The 21,131-nt window shown below is 40.1% G+C and overlaps 1 protein-coding gene across 1 annotated transcript in view; it reads left to right on the forward strand.

Moving 5' to 3' along the window:
- MSH2 (mutS homolog 2) overlaps positions 1–18,171 on the forward strand; it is a 51,399-nt gene extending 33,228 nt beyond the window's left edge. The window contains exons 9-16 of the mRNA XM_040611574.1: positions 2,331–2,454; positions 3,547–3,697; positions 6,620–6,717; positions 8,558–8,803; positions 10,292–10,496; positions 10,875–11,122; positions 15,173–15,345; positions 17,772–18,171. Coding sequence (XP_040467508.1) covers positions 2,331–2,454; positions 3,547–3,697; positions 6,620–6,717; positions 8,558–8,803; positions 10,292–10,496; positions 10,875–11,122; positions 15,173–15,345; positions 17,772–17,942 — 1,416 coding nt within the window. The 3' untranslated portion in view covers positions 17,943–18,171. The remainder of the gene's footprint in view (positions 1–2,330; positions 2,455–3,546; positions 3,698–6,619; positions 6,718–8,557; positions 8,804–10,291; positions 10,497–10,874; positions 11,123–15,172; positions 15,346–17,771) is intronic.
- Positions 18,172–21,131: the final 2,960 nt, after the last annotated feature.

Consider the following 21,131-nt stretch of genomic DNA (forward strand, 5'->3'; position numbering starts at 1 on the left):
ATGTTTTGTTGTCCTTCTAAACAGAATAACAAGTCAGTTATTTTTAATCAAGTCCCATAGAAACGGGGTGTGTTGGATTTGTTTTTTTTCCCCTTCAGGATGCTGGAAAATGGCTACAGATGAGCCAGCACCGGTTTCACCAGAAGAATAAACCTTGTCCTTATGAATGTTAAAACTTGAACTTTGACTTGAAATCCTCCTTAGATTTTTAGGGAGTTCAAACAATATACCTAGCTCTGCTGAGTGTAATCGAAGGACAGGTTGTCATAGCAACTAAACTATGTCAATAATCCATTCTAACATAAAAAGAAACATCTAAGTTCAAAAAGCGTGGGATATGGATATTCATTTACCTAGCTATAATAGAAGTTGAGAAACTGTCACTTCCATTCCTATCTTTCACAAAATCCTGAGGGACCTTTGAAAAACTGTATTCCAACCTCCTCCTCAAGTCAGGGTAACTTCAAAGTTTGTTGGTGCTTTTTGTATGTAGTATTTTGGTTTGAGTTTCAAGAGTACAGCCCTTTACAGGAAGGACTTGTTTTTCAGATTAGCTGGCGAGCTCAGCATAGTCCCAGAGTCTGTTTCAGATCCAGGATCTGCCCTACAAAACCAGGAATTGTCTTTTCTACTGTATTCTTTGTCATAAATGTTTGTTGCTGTTCTTTTAGCAGAATTATTTAAGGGAACAGGAGAAGCAGGCCTATCAACAGGGATGTAACAGGGAATGTATTTGTTCGTACCCCTTAAAGCCTCCAAGTTCAAGATGGTCCTCTAAAAATCTCGTAATCTGTTGTTTTGTGGAGTCCACATCTCTGGTTAAGCAACTGGAGAACTTTGCCACTGCAGCGTGTTCGCACGCAACACAACTGGAACCAGAACGACAGGCTGCCTGTAACGCCTTGCAGTGCTGGTAATTGCACAGAGAAAATAAGCATCAACAGTTCAGTTTTCCATGATGCAACTTACAAGAGCAAATTATCTGTTGGGAGAAGGTAATTCTCAGAATGAAGTAACAATACTTTAAATAGACAGTATGCTGTGCAGTTTCTTCAGGTGATAATTTACTTGTTCCCCCGTTCCAAAGTCAAAATGTATAAGCCCTGTGGCTTTCATCTCCAGATTGCATTCTCACGTCTTTGTTCCAAGTTGCTGCAAAATCTGGGAGACTTCAGGCTGATGCTTTTACAGTTGTTTTAATGCATGGTGGATTTGAAGCACTTCTTGTGCTTAGCAGAACAAGATGTAGGTGGTGGTTCTGGCAGTTACAGTTCCTGTTGCTTGGTGCTTTCTGGAGTGATACTTTTATTGTCTGGGAAGGAGTAAAGGAACTGTGAACCTCCCTTTCTTCTCCTTTCTCCTCTTGCTAACGTATACTTGTGAGTAAAAGTCAAATTGTATTAACCCACCACCTTGTTTCAGGGTCTTTTGCAAAGTATTTGCAGTGCTTTGTGTACAACTTTGCAGGCAATTTGCAGCCAGGGGAAGCTTTGGGGAAGCATTCCTTTGGTTTTAACATAATTTGATTAACTACATTACTAATATGAAAGCCAGTGCTTGGTTTCCATGTTGGACAACAGTGCTAATATTTTGTTGATTGTAAAAGTTTATGTATTAAAAATCAAGTTTTTTTTTATTTAGCACTTTTATGTTCTGCTTGTGGATTATACTTTAGGCTTGTAAGGTTTTCAGAAACGTGCACTTGGCTGTAGAGGCATGGGGAAGAGACTTATAAATACAACTTAGTTCACCTGTGCTTCTGATGGCTTGGAAGGAAACGCGTATGCTTTTCAACTCCAAAATAACTGGATTGAAATGGGATAGGATTTCTGGTGATACTGTGTAGGCTCCTTCCATAACCTCTTGAGCGTGTGTTGGGCAAGAATTACTGTTTCAGAAACTTCTGTTTCCAAAAACTTGTTTTGAAACACCCCATCCTTTTATGCTCTGTCTTGAATAGCTGCAGCAAACCCAGGCTAACATACAGATTATGTACATAACCATTTCATTTCCTCTGACTTTCCTTTTTTTCCTGCCTACTGCTCGGTTATTTGTATGCAAATAAATGTACGGGTGACTCCTATTTCAAAGGAGTCTATTAAATTGGTATGTTTTGCTTGTATGAAGCATATTATTTGGGAAAGGAGGTGTTTGAGATGTATTTGTTTTCTAGTTGAATCAGGCACCGATTATCACAGACAGCATAATTACAAAATAACATATATAAACTGAATAAATTACTAAGTAAAATAATTCCACAGTGTATGATCAGGGAGGTGATTTATTTTTTTTTGTTACTGCCTATGTTCATATGATTTTTTTTTTTCCAGGTGGAGAACCATGAATTCCTAGTCAAGGCTTCTTTTGATCCTAATTTGACAGAATTAAGAGAGAAGATGAATGAACTGGAAGAAAAAATGCAGTCCTTTCTAAAGAGTGCAGCCAAAGAACTAGGTAGGGTATGAAACTGCCTTTGATTTTTACCTCCTTTGTAGAATGTTTTGAGATCAAGTGATGAAAACTGTTGTAGAGGAGTTAAGGGATGTTTGTGTTGTTTTATTATTGGTTTGGGGTGACTTTAGTTGTCACAGTACAATCTGTTGATAACTGAGTGATTTTTGGTTTATAACTTGGCCTTTTTTTTTAAAAAAAGGATAGCATTCCAGAATATTTCAGAAATTATCATGTATGTTGCAAGATACTGCCGAATTAATTTTATAGAACTGTAACTCAGCTTTTGGCTCAGCCTAGTTCTATTTTACATCCTTTGAGGACGTGCGTTGAAATGTGGGGCGCTTTTTTTTCTGTTTTGGTTCCCCCCCCCCCCCCCGCCCCAGCCCCGTGCGTTCTCTTGAGTGTGCATTCAGGATATGCAAGATTTCTTTTGAAGTTCTTAGCAAAATGTAATTTGTTGGCAAATGAGACGTTTAATGAGTTGATTATCCTGTGCAAAAAATTCCATGTGCAGGTGATGAGTTGGGCATTCAAAGAGCAACTTAAAAAAAAATCAATTTTTAATGCAAACATGGGAAGGAAAACTGGCAACACTATAGGTTTTTTTAGGTTACACCTTCAAGGGCTTGCATATATTTTGGTCTTGATTTTTATTTTTTTTAACATAAACAAGATACCTAGATGAAAAGAAGGAAAATCAAGATTGTACAGGGATCCCATCAGCAGAAGTAAGTGTTATAAAAGGATCATAAGACTACAGATTCTGTGCTTACAGCAGCAATATAGAATGCCCTTGGAGCGTGCTATGAACATTTTTCACAATTCTGGAGAATATGTAGCTATACAATAATTGTGAACCTGATTTGAATATGCAGTTTGAGAGCATACCACAGTAAGAGCAGAGAATGGGTTAGTAAATGTATGTTAGATCTGGGTATTTCTCATACCTGTACAGAATCAAAGCAATTATGTGGAATAGTGTATCTAAGAGGCTACATCCTATGTACTTGGGATTAGTCAGCAGAAATAGCACAGGCTGTAGGATTTTTGATAATACAGTTTTTTCTTTTTTACCTTCCTTCTGTCTAAAAGGTTTGGAAGCTGGCAAAAGTATCAAACTGGAGACAAATTCACAGTTTGGACATCACTTTCGAATAACTTGCAAGGAGGAAAAAGTTCTCCGTAACAATTCAAAATATGGAATAGTTGATACACAGAAGAATGGTGTGAAATTTACTAACAGGTATGAAATCATCTTGATAGTCTTCCAAGCCTGTTGTGAAAGAGCAGAATTATTTCTTTCTTTACAGTTACGCTGATAAACTGGTTTCCCTACATCTTGAATGGCTGAATTTTCACCTTTTTGACTCACAGATTGAGCTCTTGAGCGAGACTGGCATGAAGGAGGAGTAGTCATACAGATTCTGTTAAAAGCTGCATTCCCCATTTACTTTGCCAACTGTTAGCTATTTTTGGTCCTTTGACTTGGGCTAATTTCTCTGTTTTAGCTGCAGCTAGTAGCATAATTGCATTCACTGTGAGTGTTTATACAGACACTTTCACAAGCTGCAATAGGAAGAGAGCTATTTATGTTTATCACTAAATATGCCATGCCGCAGTTTTGTTAGTGATTACTTTTTTGTGTGTGTTCCAAGTCATGCTGTAATTTCTGTTAGTCCTGTGTATTGGACTTTGATTCTGTGGCTCTATAGATTAAGCTATTTAAAAATTTTAGTCTTCAGGCTAATTGCATTAATGCTGTTTCAGCGCCGCCTTGTCTGGACAGCAGTTCTGTCACAGGACAGCGAAGCATGAAGTCTATACTTCTTGCTGAATTTTTAGCTCTTCTAGAGCATTTTAGAAGGAGCAAGGGCTACCTCAGTCATCAGATGTCTCTCTTTCTGTGCTTTGTTATTTTTACACAGAACAAAGCAGAAAGTTCCATATGCAGGTTAACTTAGGTTGAAGACGATCTCTTGAGGTTAACTGGTCTAACCCCTTGCTCAAAGCAGAGCCACCTTGGAAATGAGATCCTGTCTCAAAGTTCGTTGAGGTAGCTCAGGGCCTTGCCTTAGGTGCCCATCCTCCAAGCATCCTTCACAACCTGGTGGGGCACAAGTTTCAGTGCTGAACCACTCTTTGTGTTAAGCTTTCCTAATCAGAACTAATGAGAATTTTCCTTGCAGAAGCTTGGGTTTTTAGTATTTCACTCTTGCTGTGCACCTCCAAAAAGAGTCTGGTGCCTCTCCAGGCTGGCTTTAGATTCTCTCAGCCTGGGCAAGCATCTCTCTCAGCCTGTCCTTGCGTGCCATGTGCTTTGGCTCCAAATCTTCCTGGTGGCCATCTGCTCCAGGTCTGATGTCTGTTGTACATGGGGAAGACAAAACTGGAGACAGCACTGCAAATGTGGTGTCATGAGCACTGAAAAGAGGGAAAGAATCACTTCCTCCAACATGCTAGCTATGCTTTTCCTAGCGCAGACAGTGTGAGGTTGACCTGCTCTGGCTCGGGGACACACTGCTGGCACGTGTTCACGTCTTGCCCACTGGGTCCAACTCTTACGAATAGCTGTTTTTATAGCCATTTGGACCCCATTCTGTGCTGTTGCATAGTTATTTCATCCTAGGTGCAGGGCTTTGCCTGTGTTGAAATCCTCATCGACCTGTTTCTCTAGACTGTAAATGGCCCAATGAGTGGCAGCCCTGTCCTCCAGTGTGCTGGCAGCTCCCCTTGGTGTGGCATTGTTCACAGCCTTGCTGAGGGTGCGTTTGAGAGTGCATTCAGTCCCATCATTCACATCATTAATTGAGGCATAAATAGGATCAGCCTTGGTGTCAACCTTAAGAAATGCCGCTAACTGGACTTCAACTTCGTGACAAGTTCCTCCTTGTCTGTCAGCAGCAGGTCCAGGAGAAAACTCATCTTTAAGTCTCCTCTATGTGTTATGTATGGAAAGGTAAAAATAGCAGACATTAGTACATTGTACAGCCTGTCTCAGACAAACCATGCTGCTGTTGCTTCATGTGTAACAGTTCCTGCTGGCGTTAGCATCAGAGAAGTGAGTTTGTTGGGAGAGGTGTCTTGACTGACAGACGTGAGGAGCACTGCCTACAGGGCAAGGCTGGTTTCGTGCCAGTGCTATTACTAATAGCAACTGTTACTGTTAATCACTCACTCTCGTAGTAATAAATACTTTGCTTTGAAAAGGAGGGCAAACATACTGGTTCACGCCAACCAATATGTTGGTGTATTTTGCCCCGATTTCCTTAAATGAACAAAGTGTAAACCTTAATTGCATTTTGTTTTAACATTGACTCAGAGGATATTTTTTCAAAACATCCCTGACATTTAAAACTGCTTTTTTTTTTTTTTTTTTTTAAGTGAATCTGAACATAATGATGAAGTTAGGCTTTTCTGTAACTGAGAAGAGGGTACTTGGTACCTCTACTGTAAATGTCATTGGTTTCCCTTGGGGAAAAAAGCCCATGGGTCACTAATAAAACAGTGTTCTTTGCTTAGTTAGGTTGCTTCTGTAGATGGTACTAGAAGCACAAGACTGAATTCTGCTTATAGTGTGGGTGCACTTGCGTGCATCTCATATTCAGTCCTGCAGACTCTGTGTTTAGAGATGAGACTCAGAAGAATGAACACCTGTTCAAACTCTCTCTTCATTTCAGCTTACCTTATCTTGAAGACTAGAACCTGTTCTTTGTGACAGCAGTTCACTGAGTTTGTTACTCAATGAAGCAACTCGGTGCCTTCAGCTCTGATAAGCCAGCCTAGTGTAGGACTCGGCTAATTACACAGTTGCTTAGCAGCAGTTCTCCTCTGCCAGTTGTAGAACATGCCACGTCTTGTTGCAAAATGGCCAGAAATACAGCTTTAAGTCCTTATCACATAGCTAACAAACAACTACTGTAAGATTTTTAAGAGTGATTTGTTCAAAGGTGCTAGAATTGCTGGTTTGGCCTTTGTGGGTGATACTCGATACCCTGGTGTGGATGAATCATAGATGAGTTGCTTTGTGGTCCTCGTGCTGAACCTTGCTGTTAAAACAGATGGGGACAACTGGTATTGACTTGCAGATGAGGAGGCCAGAAGTTTGGCATTGCAGCAGTGAAGACAGAAAGCTGCAGCTTCTAAATATCATGATTTTTCTTCACAGCAAACTGAGCTCCGTCAATGATGAATATATAAAGATCAGAGAAGAGTATGAAGAGGCTCAGGATGCGATTGTTAAGGAAATAATTAACATTGCTTCAGGTGAATATGTCAGTGTTGATGTGTGTCACAGTCTGGAATGCTGGGATGACTTAGAGTTACTTTCAAGGTCCTTCTATAGAGAAGAACCGTAATGTTCCCCAGGCAGTGTGAAAAATGAGGTTTGGCTTTTTGACAGTTCTTCAAAGTTCGAAATACATTGTTTTGTGTGCTCAGACCCTTTCCTGGCATTGCTACGAGTGTGCAGTGAGGGAGTGTGTGCACATGCTAATCCCATAAAAGGAACAAAAATAGGCCCATAAAGGCCATCTATCCTCCACCTACCTCCCAGGCTCTGGGTATCTCCACCCAAACAGCAGACAAAGGAGAAGGCAGAAAATATAAAAGACAACAGAGAATTGAGGGAGTGGGGCCTGAGGTACATAAAAGATGGTGAAGAAAGAATGCTAGTATGTAATACAAGATCAGGTTAGTTGTTTATATGTTACAATAAACATTGTTTTCCTAATTGATTTCCATATATTTTGCTCCACTATTGCCTGCTTATGGGACGTTTACCGTCCTTCACCAAAAGGAGAAGAGACATAGGGGAATTCAAGCTGGAGGACTCTGTAAATATTGCCTCTCCCAATGGCATTAGTTACAGCAAAACAAGTCTTAGTTCTTTGCAAGAGAGAAGTTGAAAGTGAAAACACTAATGAATATTAAGCTAAGGGTAAATACGTTAAAGGTACAAACTCACTTTTGAAGCTGACATATTGAAATATTTGAGTGTGTATTTAGTTACAGTGGAAATCTTCATAAGCTTTGACCTGTTGTCATGATAAGGAATTTGCTAGTGTATTGCAAAATCAGTAGCTTGTTAGAAATTTTTTTTTTGTATCTTGGTAATTTTCAAATGGTGTTTTTCTGTGCGTAGTATACTAAGGCTTGTATATTTCTGTGGAAAGTCAATTGGGTATTGTATAGCAGGATTAACTTCCATATAACATCTATAAATATCTAGGATGATTAATAGTCTTTTGCTGTTGTTTAAACTTTCTGTGTGTGCAGTCATAGACTTACAAGTGTGTGTGTGTATTTTAAAAAGCATTTTTCTTCTCCAAGTGGAGACAATTTAACAAAAAAGCCTGGATTATGTGTGTAATTCTTGAATGAAAATGACTTAAAGTCCTCTTAATGACCTGTACCTAGGCAGTTCAAGAGATGATGTTAGAACAGTAAATGTACTTTGTACAGGTAGGACTCTTTCTACGGGTCACTGCTCACCTCTTCTGACACATGTATCCCATTTGCAGGTGTTAGTTCACCTCTGTAGACTCCTGTCCTTCATCCCTTTCACTGAAAAAAAACCAAAACAAACCCCAAACACCAAAACTTAAAACCTGGTGCTGGGGATGCTGGGCCATCTAGTCTAGTTGTCTGGTATCACAGGCACTGTATCTTCCAGACCTGGCCATACCATGATTCACATAAACAGAAGTGGTTGTGGTGTCTGAGTTGTCCGTGCTGTGTCTCTGTTGTCATTGATTTCACGAGGATCGAGTGCAGTGTGTTATTGAGGAAGGAAACTTAACTGGAGTTCCATCCGTCTTGCCACCCAAGAGCATTTGTTGTCCCACAGTAAGATAAGCTGTTTCTTGTTGTCTAGTGTTAAGGCAAAACTATCAGCGTGGCCTCACCTCTTCCTTTCCTTGGTCTGAAGAAGTCCCCTTTGTAGTCAAAGCATGGGAACTTTTTTACTGCTATCTTGAACAGAATTAACTTTTAATGCAGATGAATTCATTTTATGGGCTCAGTATAGGCTTTAAGATAACCTTTTCAGCAAGAAGAACAAAAAAAAATATCTAATGGTATTGAATTTGTGTCTAATCAAAACCAGGTTATGCAGAACCTATACAGACGATGAATGACGTGGTAGCTCAATTGGATGCAATTGTCAGTTTTGCTCACGTGTCAAATGGAGCGCCAGTGCCGTATGTCCGTCCTGTCATCCTGGAAAAGGGACAAGGACGGGTTGTGCTGAAAGGTGCCAGGCATCCTTGCATTGAAGTGCAAGATGAAGTGGCCTTCATCCCCAATGATGTTACCTTTGAGAAGGGCAAGCAGATGTTCCACATTATCACCGGTAAATGCTTCTGTTCTCTTTTTCATTCGTTATTTACATTTTAAATGTCTCTAGTATTTCCAGTAATTATGCCTTTTAAAAACATCCCAATAAAACTCTGTCAAAACAGTTTCTGTCATCAACAAAGAGCAAGCAGCTAGCAAGTTGTTAATCTTTCTTTATGGGGGATAAGATTTAGCTCTGGAAAAGAAGGGAGGGTATTGGTAAGCTGTTGTTTATTATGTTAAAAAAAAGTCACAATGTTTTTGTGAAATGTTACATTTGATAGTGGGTATTTTACATGTTTATGCACAGACAGGTGTATTTCTCGTTGTCCAAAGTAATATTCATGGAATTAGTTGTTATGTTGTAGTTACAATGAACTGTTTGGGGAAGCTGATCACGGATTTAGCAATAGTTATTTGGGAAGGAGAGGCAGGCTGCTAGGACAGTAGGAAATAAGAAACGAGTCCTTCCTTACTATACGTGTTCTTTGCCTTGGTGAATGTAACTCCACAAGCCAGACAACCTCGGAGCTGGCGAACCTGAACCCGCTTAAGTGATGCGGAAAATTCCACTAGACATCAGTTGTACTGTAGCCATGTAGGCAAGAAGTCAAGCAGCTGCTTTGTTAATGTTTTCTTTGTTTAGTATTAAAGTTGATTTTAAATGCAAAACATGTTTCAATGACTCTACCCTTTCCCCCCCCCCCCCCCCCCCCCCCCATTCTCTGGTGTAATTAAGATAATTTTCCTACACAGGAAAACATTTCTAGTGTTTATAGTTTTAATTGAATTTTAATTTCCATCCAGATGTCCTTGACATACATTCTGAGTAGCAAAGGTCTGAAATTAGAGAACAATTAATGATCACTTCTAACATAATCAAAAAGAAAAAACTAAAAATCTGAATAAATGCATGGTAACGTGCTTGTCTTCCTGGTTAGCAAAAGCATAAAATCTGTTTTAATGACCAGTTTTCTGGAAAATACTTAGTGCATTTGTCCCTCGGTTAAAACGATCTTATTAACATCCATTTTTGCTGATTCAGAATCCCTTTAGATTGTAATTTAAATCACTGTTAGCTTGTACTCAGTCTGTAATTAAGCTATTGCACTTTTACAGAGAAACTTTTGTTTGAGGTGAAAGCAAATTGTTTTCATGCTTAAGCAGCAATACTGATGACTTCTCAATTAATGCTTATTAATTTTAGGTACAGACATGTGTTTTAGACAATTGCTTATACTTCTGAAAAGTCGTAAAAGTTAGGAAGGGCCCCTAATGCTCTCCGATTACCCTTTGAAAAAGCAGCGTTTGGTACAAGCAAAGCGTCTTAGTGGTGGAGCTGCTGGTTACACCTGTTAGACAAGTCTGCTGCTCTTTCCTGGCGAGACAGTAGTAGGTGTAAATGTTCATTGTTTTAATTTAGAGCCTGTTCTCCTTTAAAGAATTGTTGAATTGTCAAAGATGGTTTGTGTGTTTTTAATTCATTGCAACATTTCTTCTTTAGGCCCTAATATGGGGGGAAAATCAACGTACATCCGGCAGACGGGAGTGATTGTTCTTATGGCCCAAATTGGGTGTTTTGTACCATGCGACTCTGCAGAAATAACCATTGTGGATTGTATCCTGGCTCGGGTGGGAGCTGGGGACAGTCAGCTGAAAGGCGTGTCTACTTTCATGGCTGAAATGTTAGAAACTGCTTCAATCCTTAGGTGAGTCCTGTGCTTATTGGATTTTGTTGGTTGGGTTGATGGGAAAGGAGGAGCTAAGAAAGATGCATTTAAGATTTCCTTTTGTATAGGATCTCAGGGGAGGATCTCAAGTCCTGTTAACTTCTTGAAGTAGCCTTCTCTTTATTTCAGTGGTCATATAGAGTTGCTAGCAGGAGGCCAAAGTCAAAATGGGACAGAGAAACTAATTTGGAGTGATCTATATGATGCTCTGTAGGCACTTTATTCATATGCCGTTATGCAGATAGAAAAGGTCTTTTGCCTCTTTTATGCTATGCCTCTGCATCATAACTGTGGTACTCCCAATATCCAGAGTTCATGCTGTTCTTAAATGTTACAAAATGCTCTTGTTTTTTATAGGACAGCATCTGAAAACTCTCTGATAATCATTGATGAGCTGGGAAGAGGAACTTCTACCTATGACGGCTTTGGCTTAGCGTGGGCTATTTCAGAATACATTGCTAGCAAAATCTGTGCTTTCTGTATGTTTGCTACACATTTTCATGAACTGACAGCTCTTGCTGACCAAGTGCCAACAGTAAATAACCTGCATGTTACTGCTCTGACCACTGATGACACACTGACAATGCTTTATCGTGTCAAGGAAGGTAAGGCTGTGTAAATGGTGAACAGGGTAAACTATTTAGTCCTGTGAGAGGAAGAAATCTTAATGGAAAATACAATAAAAATTTGCACATCCTATTCCAGGCTTAGTGTTTATAATAGACATGTTCTTCTCTATCCATAAGGAGTGTGTACAGCAGGAGCTCTGTCTATGTGTGAACACAGTTGGTGGTGATGTTGATGATTATTTGTTAAGACTTCTAGGTTATTTCTGCCACTCAAGTTGGTGCTTTTGAGGTTGGTCCCTTTCTCTTTTATTAAAGAGCAGAGGGAAGGGTTCCAAAAGGTTATTTTCTGTTTTCCTAAATCAGCCATTTTAACTTGCTGATAGAAAAGACTTAACATTCCTTGAAGCGTTCTTTTAAAAGAAGGGAGTGTGACCTTTATGTGCTGACAGTTTTCAATAATATCTATTTCATTGTTATAAGGCTTATAAGATTCCTTATAATTCCTATAAGAAGTATGTTGCCCAGTTTATGCAGTAGTTTGAGATAGGAAAAATCGTATGTTTAGTTTTTAGCAAATGGCATCATAGTGAAACAACAAGTAGCCTGTTTTGTTAGTGTAAAATAAGCCCAGATATATTTAATTAAAATCTTTCAGTGGATCCAGTTATTCCTTTTGGTATTAAATTAGACAGTTTTTAATTGGGTGTAAATTTAATCTGTTAACTGCAATAAACAGTTCCACCTGCTTCTCTATATCCCCAATCATTTGTTCTTGCTCCCTTCAGCAGGAGCCTATATTTATGCTAAATAAAGCAGGGCTGTGTAACTGGCTTGTAAGGTGTGGTCATCTGTGGTGATCTAATTTATTTGTAAACTTTAAAGTGATTTTGTTGTTCCCTTAAGAGCATTTCAGTCAGGCTGCCAACCTCTGAACTGAGATTTTGATTTAAAATGTGGGCAGAGTACTGTTATGCTATGTTTTCACTTAAAAATACCTCTTGTTTTTCCTTTTCTGAGTTCCACAATGATGGAGTGAGTTAGGTGATACTCAGATGGATAGGACACGGTTACTGTAGAAGACTGTGGCTACACTGGATATGATCAACAGCTTAACTTGTGGAGTGGTTTTGTCTCAAATAAGGAATAACTATTTGAGGAGTTAGGCTATTATCTGTACTAAAACAATTACCAAGTATCATCCATCCGTGTCTCTGCTAAGGAGCTAGTCCTTGTCTCATTATCTCAAGTCCTGGAGACTGATGTTTACTTACCTTTCTGGTGTAGGATTCAGTCTTACAGGTGCAATTGCTGAACTTCATTCCTCACTTTGAAAGCTGGTTTGTCATGCTGACACAATTCCGAATACTTGCTTTCACATGCCTAGTTCATCCTAATAACTCTTCTTTTCATGATCAGTGCATATTCAGCTAGAACTCTCTCCAGTTTTTCCTGATTTCTTCAGCCAATTTAGGACTTTTCAGTTCATTCCTTCTGGCACGTATTGTTCTGAAATGTATCTGATATGCTGTCCAGTTATAAAATTTTACAGTTATGCTTTTAAAGATAATTTTTATAATCTTCACAGGCTATCACCATACTATTAAGTGTCTTTAGATAATTGGTAAATGTGTTTTTATTATATCCTGATCTGAGCCCTCGTTCCAGTGGTGCCATGCTAGTTTAACTCCTGTGATGTTATTAATTGACTGTTTCTTACTCATGTCTTCTGGTTTTAAATCCATCAAATGACTTTATTTCTTGCCTTTTGATTACTTGCATAACCACTTCTAATTTTGTATTCCCCTGTGGCTATAGTCTTGCAATTAGATTTTGGGTACTTTTTTTGTAAAGCTAGGAGACTGCTCTGCACAAAGGGGATCAAAGCATGACCAGAAGCACTGCTCTCAGCTGGCTTTGCTGAGAGTCTGCTTAAAGCTGGTTAGAATATCTCTGTCTGGTTTCTTTTAACTCTGCTTCCTTGCATTTTGAGATCTTTATTCCTTAGAAATGGCCTCTCTTCTCCTCTCTGTTCGTGCACTTTTCCTAGGCAATGCCCAGGGTTTGCTTCTGAGTTCCAGTGGTGCTGGTACCCAGCCTGTCCCAGTGCAGGGGCAGTGCCTCTGGTTCTTTCATAGTTTGCTGTTTCCCATCTTCTCCAGCACGTATCAAGCTCCTTCCACCAAGTGAATGTTCGGAGCCCTCTGAATGCCTGGCAGAAATCAGTGCTTAAAATGTGACTTAGTGTGGCCTGGGAACTGAAGATAAGTATAGTCATAAACTGCTGTGAGCGTGGAGTGGAACTATGAATGTTTTCAGTGCAGTTGGGAGCTGGTGAGGTACAGTGTCTTCAAACAATCTAAATCTACATTTAGGTGCACTGTTTTGAGTACTTAGGTTGGAGAGGGAAGTAATATGGGCTAATTCTAAACCTTCTACTTTATAAATCCCTTGGAATAGGAAATCTTGTGATAAAACCCCCTAATATTCCCCAGATGGTTGGGTGAATTATCTTTCTTCATGCTCCCCATACCAAACCCCACCCCCCTTTATTTTTTATTAACCTGTATTAACTCACTCATTCTGGTCCTGGTGAAAACTAGAAGCCCAGTTGCATATTTTTCTTCAATCAGTGTTGCTATTTTTAGTTGTACGCTTCTTTGTACATGCAGCATCTTTTCAGTCTGTTTTCTTGGAAGTGCTGTGGAGCATAGAGGCACAATAGTTTGTATCTATCTACTTAAACCTCTGTCAGAGGAGGTAAAACGTTATGAAATCTTCATGTTAAAATACCTGGTCTCAAATTTGACCTCTTTCATGTAAGTTGTTGCATTTAGTGTTGTGCCCTTTCCCTCTTGGAAGGATTACATTGTTCAGGCAAGAGTGTGAGTATAGGCAGCTCGGATACAGCTGTGTTTTGAAACAAGTAACAGGTTTCACCTTGTTGGAAATGTGTAACTTGATCTGAAATGCATGACAAGGAACTTTTACACAGTATTTGCATCCTTGTTTTCTTGTTTCAAGAGTGTGACAAAATCGTGGGAGAAGGAGACGTGGAAAGGGCTGTTCTCAGCAGAGACCTGAGTTAGCTTTGTGTCTGGGCAGGTGTGTTTTTAATGTAAAACAAGAAGACTAATTTTTGCTTAAAAATGTTAATTTCCTTTAAGAAACCTGAGAGATTACAAGGTTAATAACCCAAAAAATATTAAATGCTAAGTTTTCCTTTACCTATTCTTCAGTAACCCAGTATTTAAGAGATGATTAGTTAGGTATCATTTTATATGTGTAATTCACTTATTCATAACTCCTTTCTGGAGACCGGAATTAAAAGTATGTAGTAATATTTGTGGGTGGCCGGTTGGAATTACGATGATGTAAACCAATGGAGTTGACAGATTGTATCAGAGAGCTTTTAATATTGAAGCAAAAATTATATAAATGTGTGTAATAGATACATTTTGAGCAATTATGAGAGCTTTTCTTTCTCAACCAAATGCTATGAACACTGTATTAATTGAGGTAAGTGTAAAGATAAAGTTGGAAGGTTTTGATATAATTAAAGATGGCTCCTGGAGTCTGGGAAGTTATGTGGTACTGAGGCAAAGGAGAAGGAGAATTGAGAATGCAACCCTTTAATATTATACTATATATATACATACACACACATTCACATATGTATTCATATAAGTATAGAAAAAGTGAGATATACACTAAAAATAATTATGGGAATTACTATATTCTAAAGACTGTGCTGAAGTACTTTATTAAAAACCATCGCTCAGTTTCATTCAAGTACTAGAGGGAAATTCTTTCTGCCTGAAGAGTTTTATTCCTGAAGCACTTTTGGAGCTATGCAATTACTGCTCTAAGAGAGGTTAATTAAGTAAGAGCATATTCTTTAGCCTGTGTTACCATGTGTATCCAAAAGGTGAATTGGAAAATGTTGGGAGAGCCAAATAATGTCATGCACTTAATTCTTCGAAACAGAGAACTCTTACAACTTTGCTCATATCATCTGTGTGTAGGCACATTATCTCTTGAGAATTCTTTCCCATTGGTGGTTTTTTTTTTCCCTCCCTCACCATCCAGGTGTTTGTGACCAGAGTTTTGGAATACATGTAGCAGAGCTGGCAGCTTTCCCAAAACATGTGATAGAAAGCGCAAGAGAGAAAGCATTGGAGCTGGAGGAGTTTCAAAACATTGGCAAGTCCAAGGAATCTGAAGGAGAACCACCAGCCAAGAAATTCTGCAAAGAAAGAGAGGTTTGCTATCAGGAATGCTTTTAAAATTTTGTTTAGCTGGAATAGACCAAGCAGAATAGTTCAAGGATTCAGGTTCCCCTGAAGCTTGGGGATAAGTAACTATGATGTCATTTTTCCATAGCAAGATGTTTTAGCTATGAAGTTCATTAGGAGTTGAAGATACGTTCAAGGTTAGTGGGTTTTGGTTTAGATTGATTTCAAGTTAACATAGGCAAGAATTTTATCAAAGAACATAGTATGAGAATTAAACTAATTTTTCTCTTAAAGAATAATGGTTGGCAGTTGGTATGATTGGCATACAACTGGAGTCATACAAAAGGACATGTCCCTAGCTGTCCCATGGGGTTTTCTTTATTGTTGAACTGAGCCAGAATTTTGTGTTGATCACTTTTGTTGGCTACTTAGTTTGTATGAAGTGTTTCTTGGGTCTTAAGTTACAGTTTTTGTTTTAATTGTCGTTTAGATTGTTCTTGGTTCTGCAGGTGGGTTGCACCTGGTTTTGCTCTCCCGTATTTGAGGGCTCATTTGTGCTCATTTCTTAAAGATCAATATGAACATGTTCAGGTTGGTTCACATTAGAGAAAAGCTGAGCACACAGACCTTCCACATCCCATCAGTACCAACACTCCTCACAAGCTGATCCTGTTGAAGGACACGGCAGTCTGGACCTGGAATGTCTGATTTATAGATGTCATAAAGTTCTTCCCATTTTCACACATGAGAATTTTAGCTTGGCTCTCTACTCAGCTGAGAGGTAAAAAATGCCCTTGGCTTTGCACAGGCTTCAGCAGAAGCTGAGGAAACCCCCATCTCCGCATAGATCTGATCGTGTCTGCGTTGCATAATACAGTTGTGTAAAGCCACTGGAGTGAACTGTTTTTTCCCTTCATTTTCTCTTAAAAGAAGCTTCGTTAGCGGGTAGTGAAAAGGAAAGCAATAGCCTGCAGGAAGCTTTTTGAGACTAGCCTGTGTCGTCTTGTTGCTGAATTAAGAATTCTTACCATGACATGTGTTGCAGCCTCCTAGGAAATCCACGTGCTGTATGACTTGCATTGTTTTTTGCCAGTAGTCAGGTCCTCCTTGCTTCACACATGTAAATCAGCTTACGGATCTTAGTTCTGTGTCCCAGCAGCTGGCCTGAAACTTAGCAGCCTTGTAACTCGTCTGTCTCCTGTATGTCCATGGCAATCCCGGTAATGCTCCATATTACCAGTACAGAAGCCCTGAAGTGTTGGTCCATATCCTAAGCACTTTCTACATCTAAAAAGCCTTTGCTTTAGACAGAGGCTGTTACCTGTTACATTATTTTCAGTTTCAGAGGCTTACTGCATTTGTGCCTGGCTTAGTACGTGGATCTGATGTTGAGGATGAGTGATCTCCGATTTGTCCTACCTTTTAGTGCCAGGAGGTTCCCCCTCCAACTGCCTCAGTTGCTCCGCTATTACCTTTCCTTTATGGTGAAGTATTTTTCAGATTAGCTGAATCTGGCCGTGTAGTCTTAAGTTGGTTGAAATTAAATTGATTTGGCAAACACTTCTGACAAATACAGCATCATCTTTTATTCTTGGATATTTCAGTAATACATAATTTTTCATAAACTCTCGAGGCAATAGAATGGCATGGCTATAGATGTCTCGCCTGGGCAATTTGTCTGCCTTTGTTAACATCATGTTTAGAGGGAAAAGCATGCTATTGCTTTGCCAAGTCCTTTGCAGACTTCTGCACTGAAAGCATACTGCATGAGTCTTAAATGAGAAAAAAAGAAAACTTTGTAGAAGAGTTCTAAAATGCAAGAGGCAGAGGACTAGACAAAATTCCGTATTCTGGGCAAATTGTTTCTAATACAGGGAATTTGGAATACTCTTCATTGAAATGTTTGTTCTTGCTATTCAATTCAGATTGTTTAGAAGTTCCACTTTGCCTGTTTGTGTAAAAGCATATGCATAGAGCTTAATTATCATCTGTTCTCCTTGGTGACGGCCACTCTCCAGTTGCTTGGTTACAATTTGTTCTTTCCTTTTGCATATTGAAACATTGGCTTTGATTTACAGTTCCTTCAAAAAGTAACTAGTTTGGGTAATATTAACACATTGATGCTATTATTGCTAGTGATCCTCGCCTAATGTGTTGCACGTTGGAATTAAATGTGGAACACATACAGGAGCTCTCAGTGTTAAATACTGTATTTCTGCTGATCAGCTGCTACATTTTGCTCATGGATTGAAAGGGAAAGAACTTCTGATACCAGTATAACTGGATTGTTCTGGTATTGAGAATGTGCTAGCAAGTCCGAAAACAACCATGGGTTTTGCTTGCAAAAAGTTTCTAGTGAATAATAATACTTTGTATCTTTAGGGAACTTGGAAAATCCTGCTTGCGGTCTAAACATCCTTTCTGTCTTCTTTTCCTTCTCCTCTCCGTTTCAGGAAGGTGAAAAGATAATTCAGGATTTTCTTTGTCAAGTGAAAGCATTGCCCCTGACAGATATGTCAGAAGAAGACATCAAAGTCAAGCTGAAACAGCTGAGAAATGATGTGTTGGCAAAGAACAACGGTTTTGTGAATGAAATAATTTCCCGAACAAAAGTTACATCATGAAAGGTGTGAGAACAAGATACAGCTCTTGAAGCATGTCTTACGTTGGAAGAGCTATCATTTTCTTGTCATAGCTTTTATACTTTGATACTTGTACTGATTTATGTAGGCATTTTTCCTTGGATTGTAATTATTTTGTAAAAAATTCTGAGCACATTCTGTGCCAGATTCCTGATTTTGTTGTGATCATTGTGTCCTTATAGAAGTTTTCAATAAAATGTTTTTTTCAGTATTGGGAGAATTATTGACTGTGCAAACAAAATGTGTAATATTTTACCAGAGAAGTGTGCTGGAAAGTGGTAACAATTGAGATGGCATACAACTACCACAGCCTTGAAAAGCAGCGGTGCATACACAAGATCTTTGTCCTGTACCATGATACTTCTTTGTATGATGCAGTTACATTAATTCAGCCAAGTTTTAGTAACACTATATTAGCACTCCATCAGAAAAAAGCATCTAATCTTAAGTGATTTGTTGTAATATTTTTGCATGTGTACCTGCACGGGGCTTGGGAGGGGGAGGATTTATTTGTTTGCTGTGTGGATGGTAATGCTCGAGTCAAACACGCTATGGGCCTGCTCTTCAAGCCTGGCTGGTGATAACTCTTGCATATCTTGGTGGTTTTGTAATGTGAGCAGGAGCTGGGGTGAAGTTACAATTTAACTGGAACTTCCGAGTTGGTTATAGTTTGTAAGGTCTGTGTACGAAGAAAGAATGCATTCATTTTGATCTAATGAGCTTCTGGCACTGAGTTTGAAAGCATGCAGATAAAAAGTTTATATTCTCCTTGAAATTTAGCATTTTAAATAGTAGCTCAAGAACACTTCACCTATATTTAAAACTGTCAGTGCTGAAAGATCAGTGGGAAAAGGTGGTTATTGCAGGGGAATGCTGAAGATGCCCTGCAAACTTGCTGTGTGCAGAGATTGCATCAGTAGGTGTGTGCTGAGGGCAGCAGTGCTGCTGTTAAAGCTGTGCTATAGGTCTGCATCGGGGATTAATGTTTTGCAGTGGTCTGTGTTTAAACGCTGCAACAATAGTCATAAAAGAGGGTGTGTTTAACTTGCTGTTGGGCAATGTTTTGTAGTTAGGCTAGAAGTTGAACATACTACATATATTTCTCAACAGAAGATAAAGGCTTGAGAGGTTTAGGTTCTGCATAACACCTTTCTGGTCTTTAAATTAGAATGCATTCTACTTACAAAGACAAAAATAGACTTGCATTTACAAACAGCACAGTTGATGCCTGTGTTCAGTAGCTGTGTCTGGAAAAGTGTGAATGGAAAACCTGTTACTTAATGGAAAAGATAGCTGTTTTTTTGCAAATGCAACGGGTTCAAGCACAAGCTCTCCAAAAATAGAGACTTATACATAAAATAGACAATGAGAATCAATTTAGAGGATTGAGTACTGCAGTGACGCAATTTGTATTGTATCAAACTGCTTTAGCTGTTGCTAGAAGCAGGCAGTTCTAAGGGACTGGAATGGCTGGTACCTACAGCCTTCCTGTGTATGCTGAGATATCTCTGGTCTGATCAGAGATGCCCCTTACTCAGTCTCCTGTCCCTAACCGTGGGAACAGGCATAAAACCATCAGTGGTTTTCTCTTCCAGGAACTTCTCTGTTTTCCCCTTGAGCCTGTGTGAACTTCCAGTGCCTGCGGCGCTCTTAGCCAGGGCCTCGCTGAGCTGCTGCCTGCAAGAGGAATCACTTCTTTGCTTTGAACCCAATTCCTAGTTTTATTCAGTGCCTCTCGGTTTTTATCCTTGAAGCATCCACTCTTTCTGCAGTACAGCATGTCTGCCGGCTGCTGAGGAAAGGCTGCCTTGATTTTTGTGTTGCTGACAGAAGCGCTCCCCTGTAACCAGATTTGCCCGTCTCTGAGGGTGAACGTAGTACTTGTCTGCGTTACTGGGAGTGATGGGGTGCGCTGACTGGGCCAGCTCCAGGCAGCTCCTCCATCTTTTTCTGAAAGGCCCTTCAGAAAGGGAGTTACGCATCTGCCACAAAAAGGAGTCGGTTCTTCCCATGCCCTTCAGCACTCACAAGGAAGAAAGGTGCAAGTTAATGGCATTTTAGGACTGTCTTTTCAACTATTGTCTCTTCTGTGCTGTGCTTCCCCCCGCCCCCGAGGGCACTGCTGCTGCTGCTGCATATAGGCTGGAGAGGATCAGGCAGAGTTTAGTCTCCATATGTCGGTGCTGCTTGCAAACTGGGTTACAGGTAGTGTGATTTCATGTGAGCAGGAGGAGGACTATTTTTGTTAGTTCCAATTTAGCCTTTCGTTCAGAAAGGTACCTATGAGACGGGAGCAGTTCCAGAACTTGTTTGGTTATTACAGAGCAGTGCCAAGGATGCAAAGATTATCAGAGCTTCAGAACAAAATAACATGGCAATGGAGGAGCAGTGAGGCCAGCCTTGGATAAAGGTGCAGGTTTCTCTGTGCCCGTAGGCTTGGCACCGAGTGCTTATGGCAGGAGCGGTTGTCTCAGTCCGTGCTGCTACTGTTCATCTGGAGGATGAACATCTGAAAACTGCGTTAGATGGGGGTAAAAGAGTGAATGCAATCAAACACTGAAGGAATTCTTTTCCTTTCATCTCTTTACTGCCCACCTCTTGGCCATCAGGAGTTCAGCCTGTTTGTGTGCAGGAGCACCTGGTAGCCAGCCTGATGAGAAACCGCCTGGTTTGCCTCGGGTTATGGCCAAGAACAGGTGAGGTGCTTGGTGATCAGCAGGCTCCAGTTAGGGCTGGGGGACATGGGGCCTGAGCTCACACATCCAGGGAAGGCATCCTGCTAGCCCCGGGACTCGGCTCTGCCTCTCCCTGCCTGCAGCTGTGCAGGTTCCTCTCACTTTAATGCAGTTGTGAAGTGGTTCCCCGTCTTTCCCTGCGCTGGAGCTGCTGCATTGGAATCGGAAGCGGCAGGAACACGACTGAGTCCTTGCCCACTGGCCTGAGGAGGCTTCCAAGCCTCCAAGAGAGCTCCAGGTAGCTGCTGGTGAGAAGCAGGCCAGCTACGGCCCCGGCTTCGTTGGGTGTGATGACTCTGTGAGCTGTCGGTGGCTGTAGCTCTTCTGGCCTGATAATGGCTCTGAGTGACTGGGAGTGCTCATAGTCTGATTTTTCCAGGTTTAGGGAAGCCTGTGCAAGAGCTCATGGCTTTACTGCAGGAGATGCTGCCGTGCG

Source organism: Falco naumanni, chromosome 12 (genome assembly GCF_017639655.2).
Source record: "Falco naumanni isolate bFalNau1 chromosome 12, bFalNau1.pat, whole genome shotgun sequence".
NCBI lineage: Eukaryota > Metazoa > Chordata > Aves > Falconiformes > Falconidae > Falco > Falco naumanni.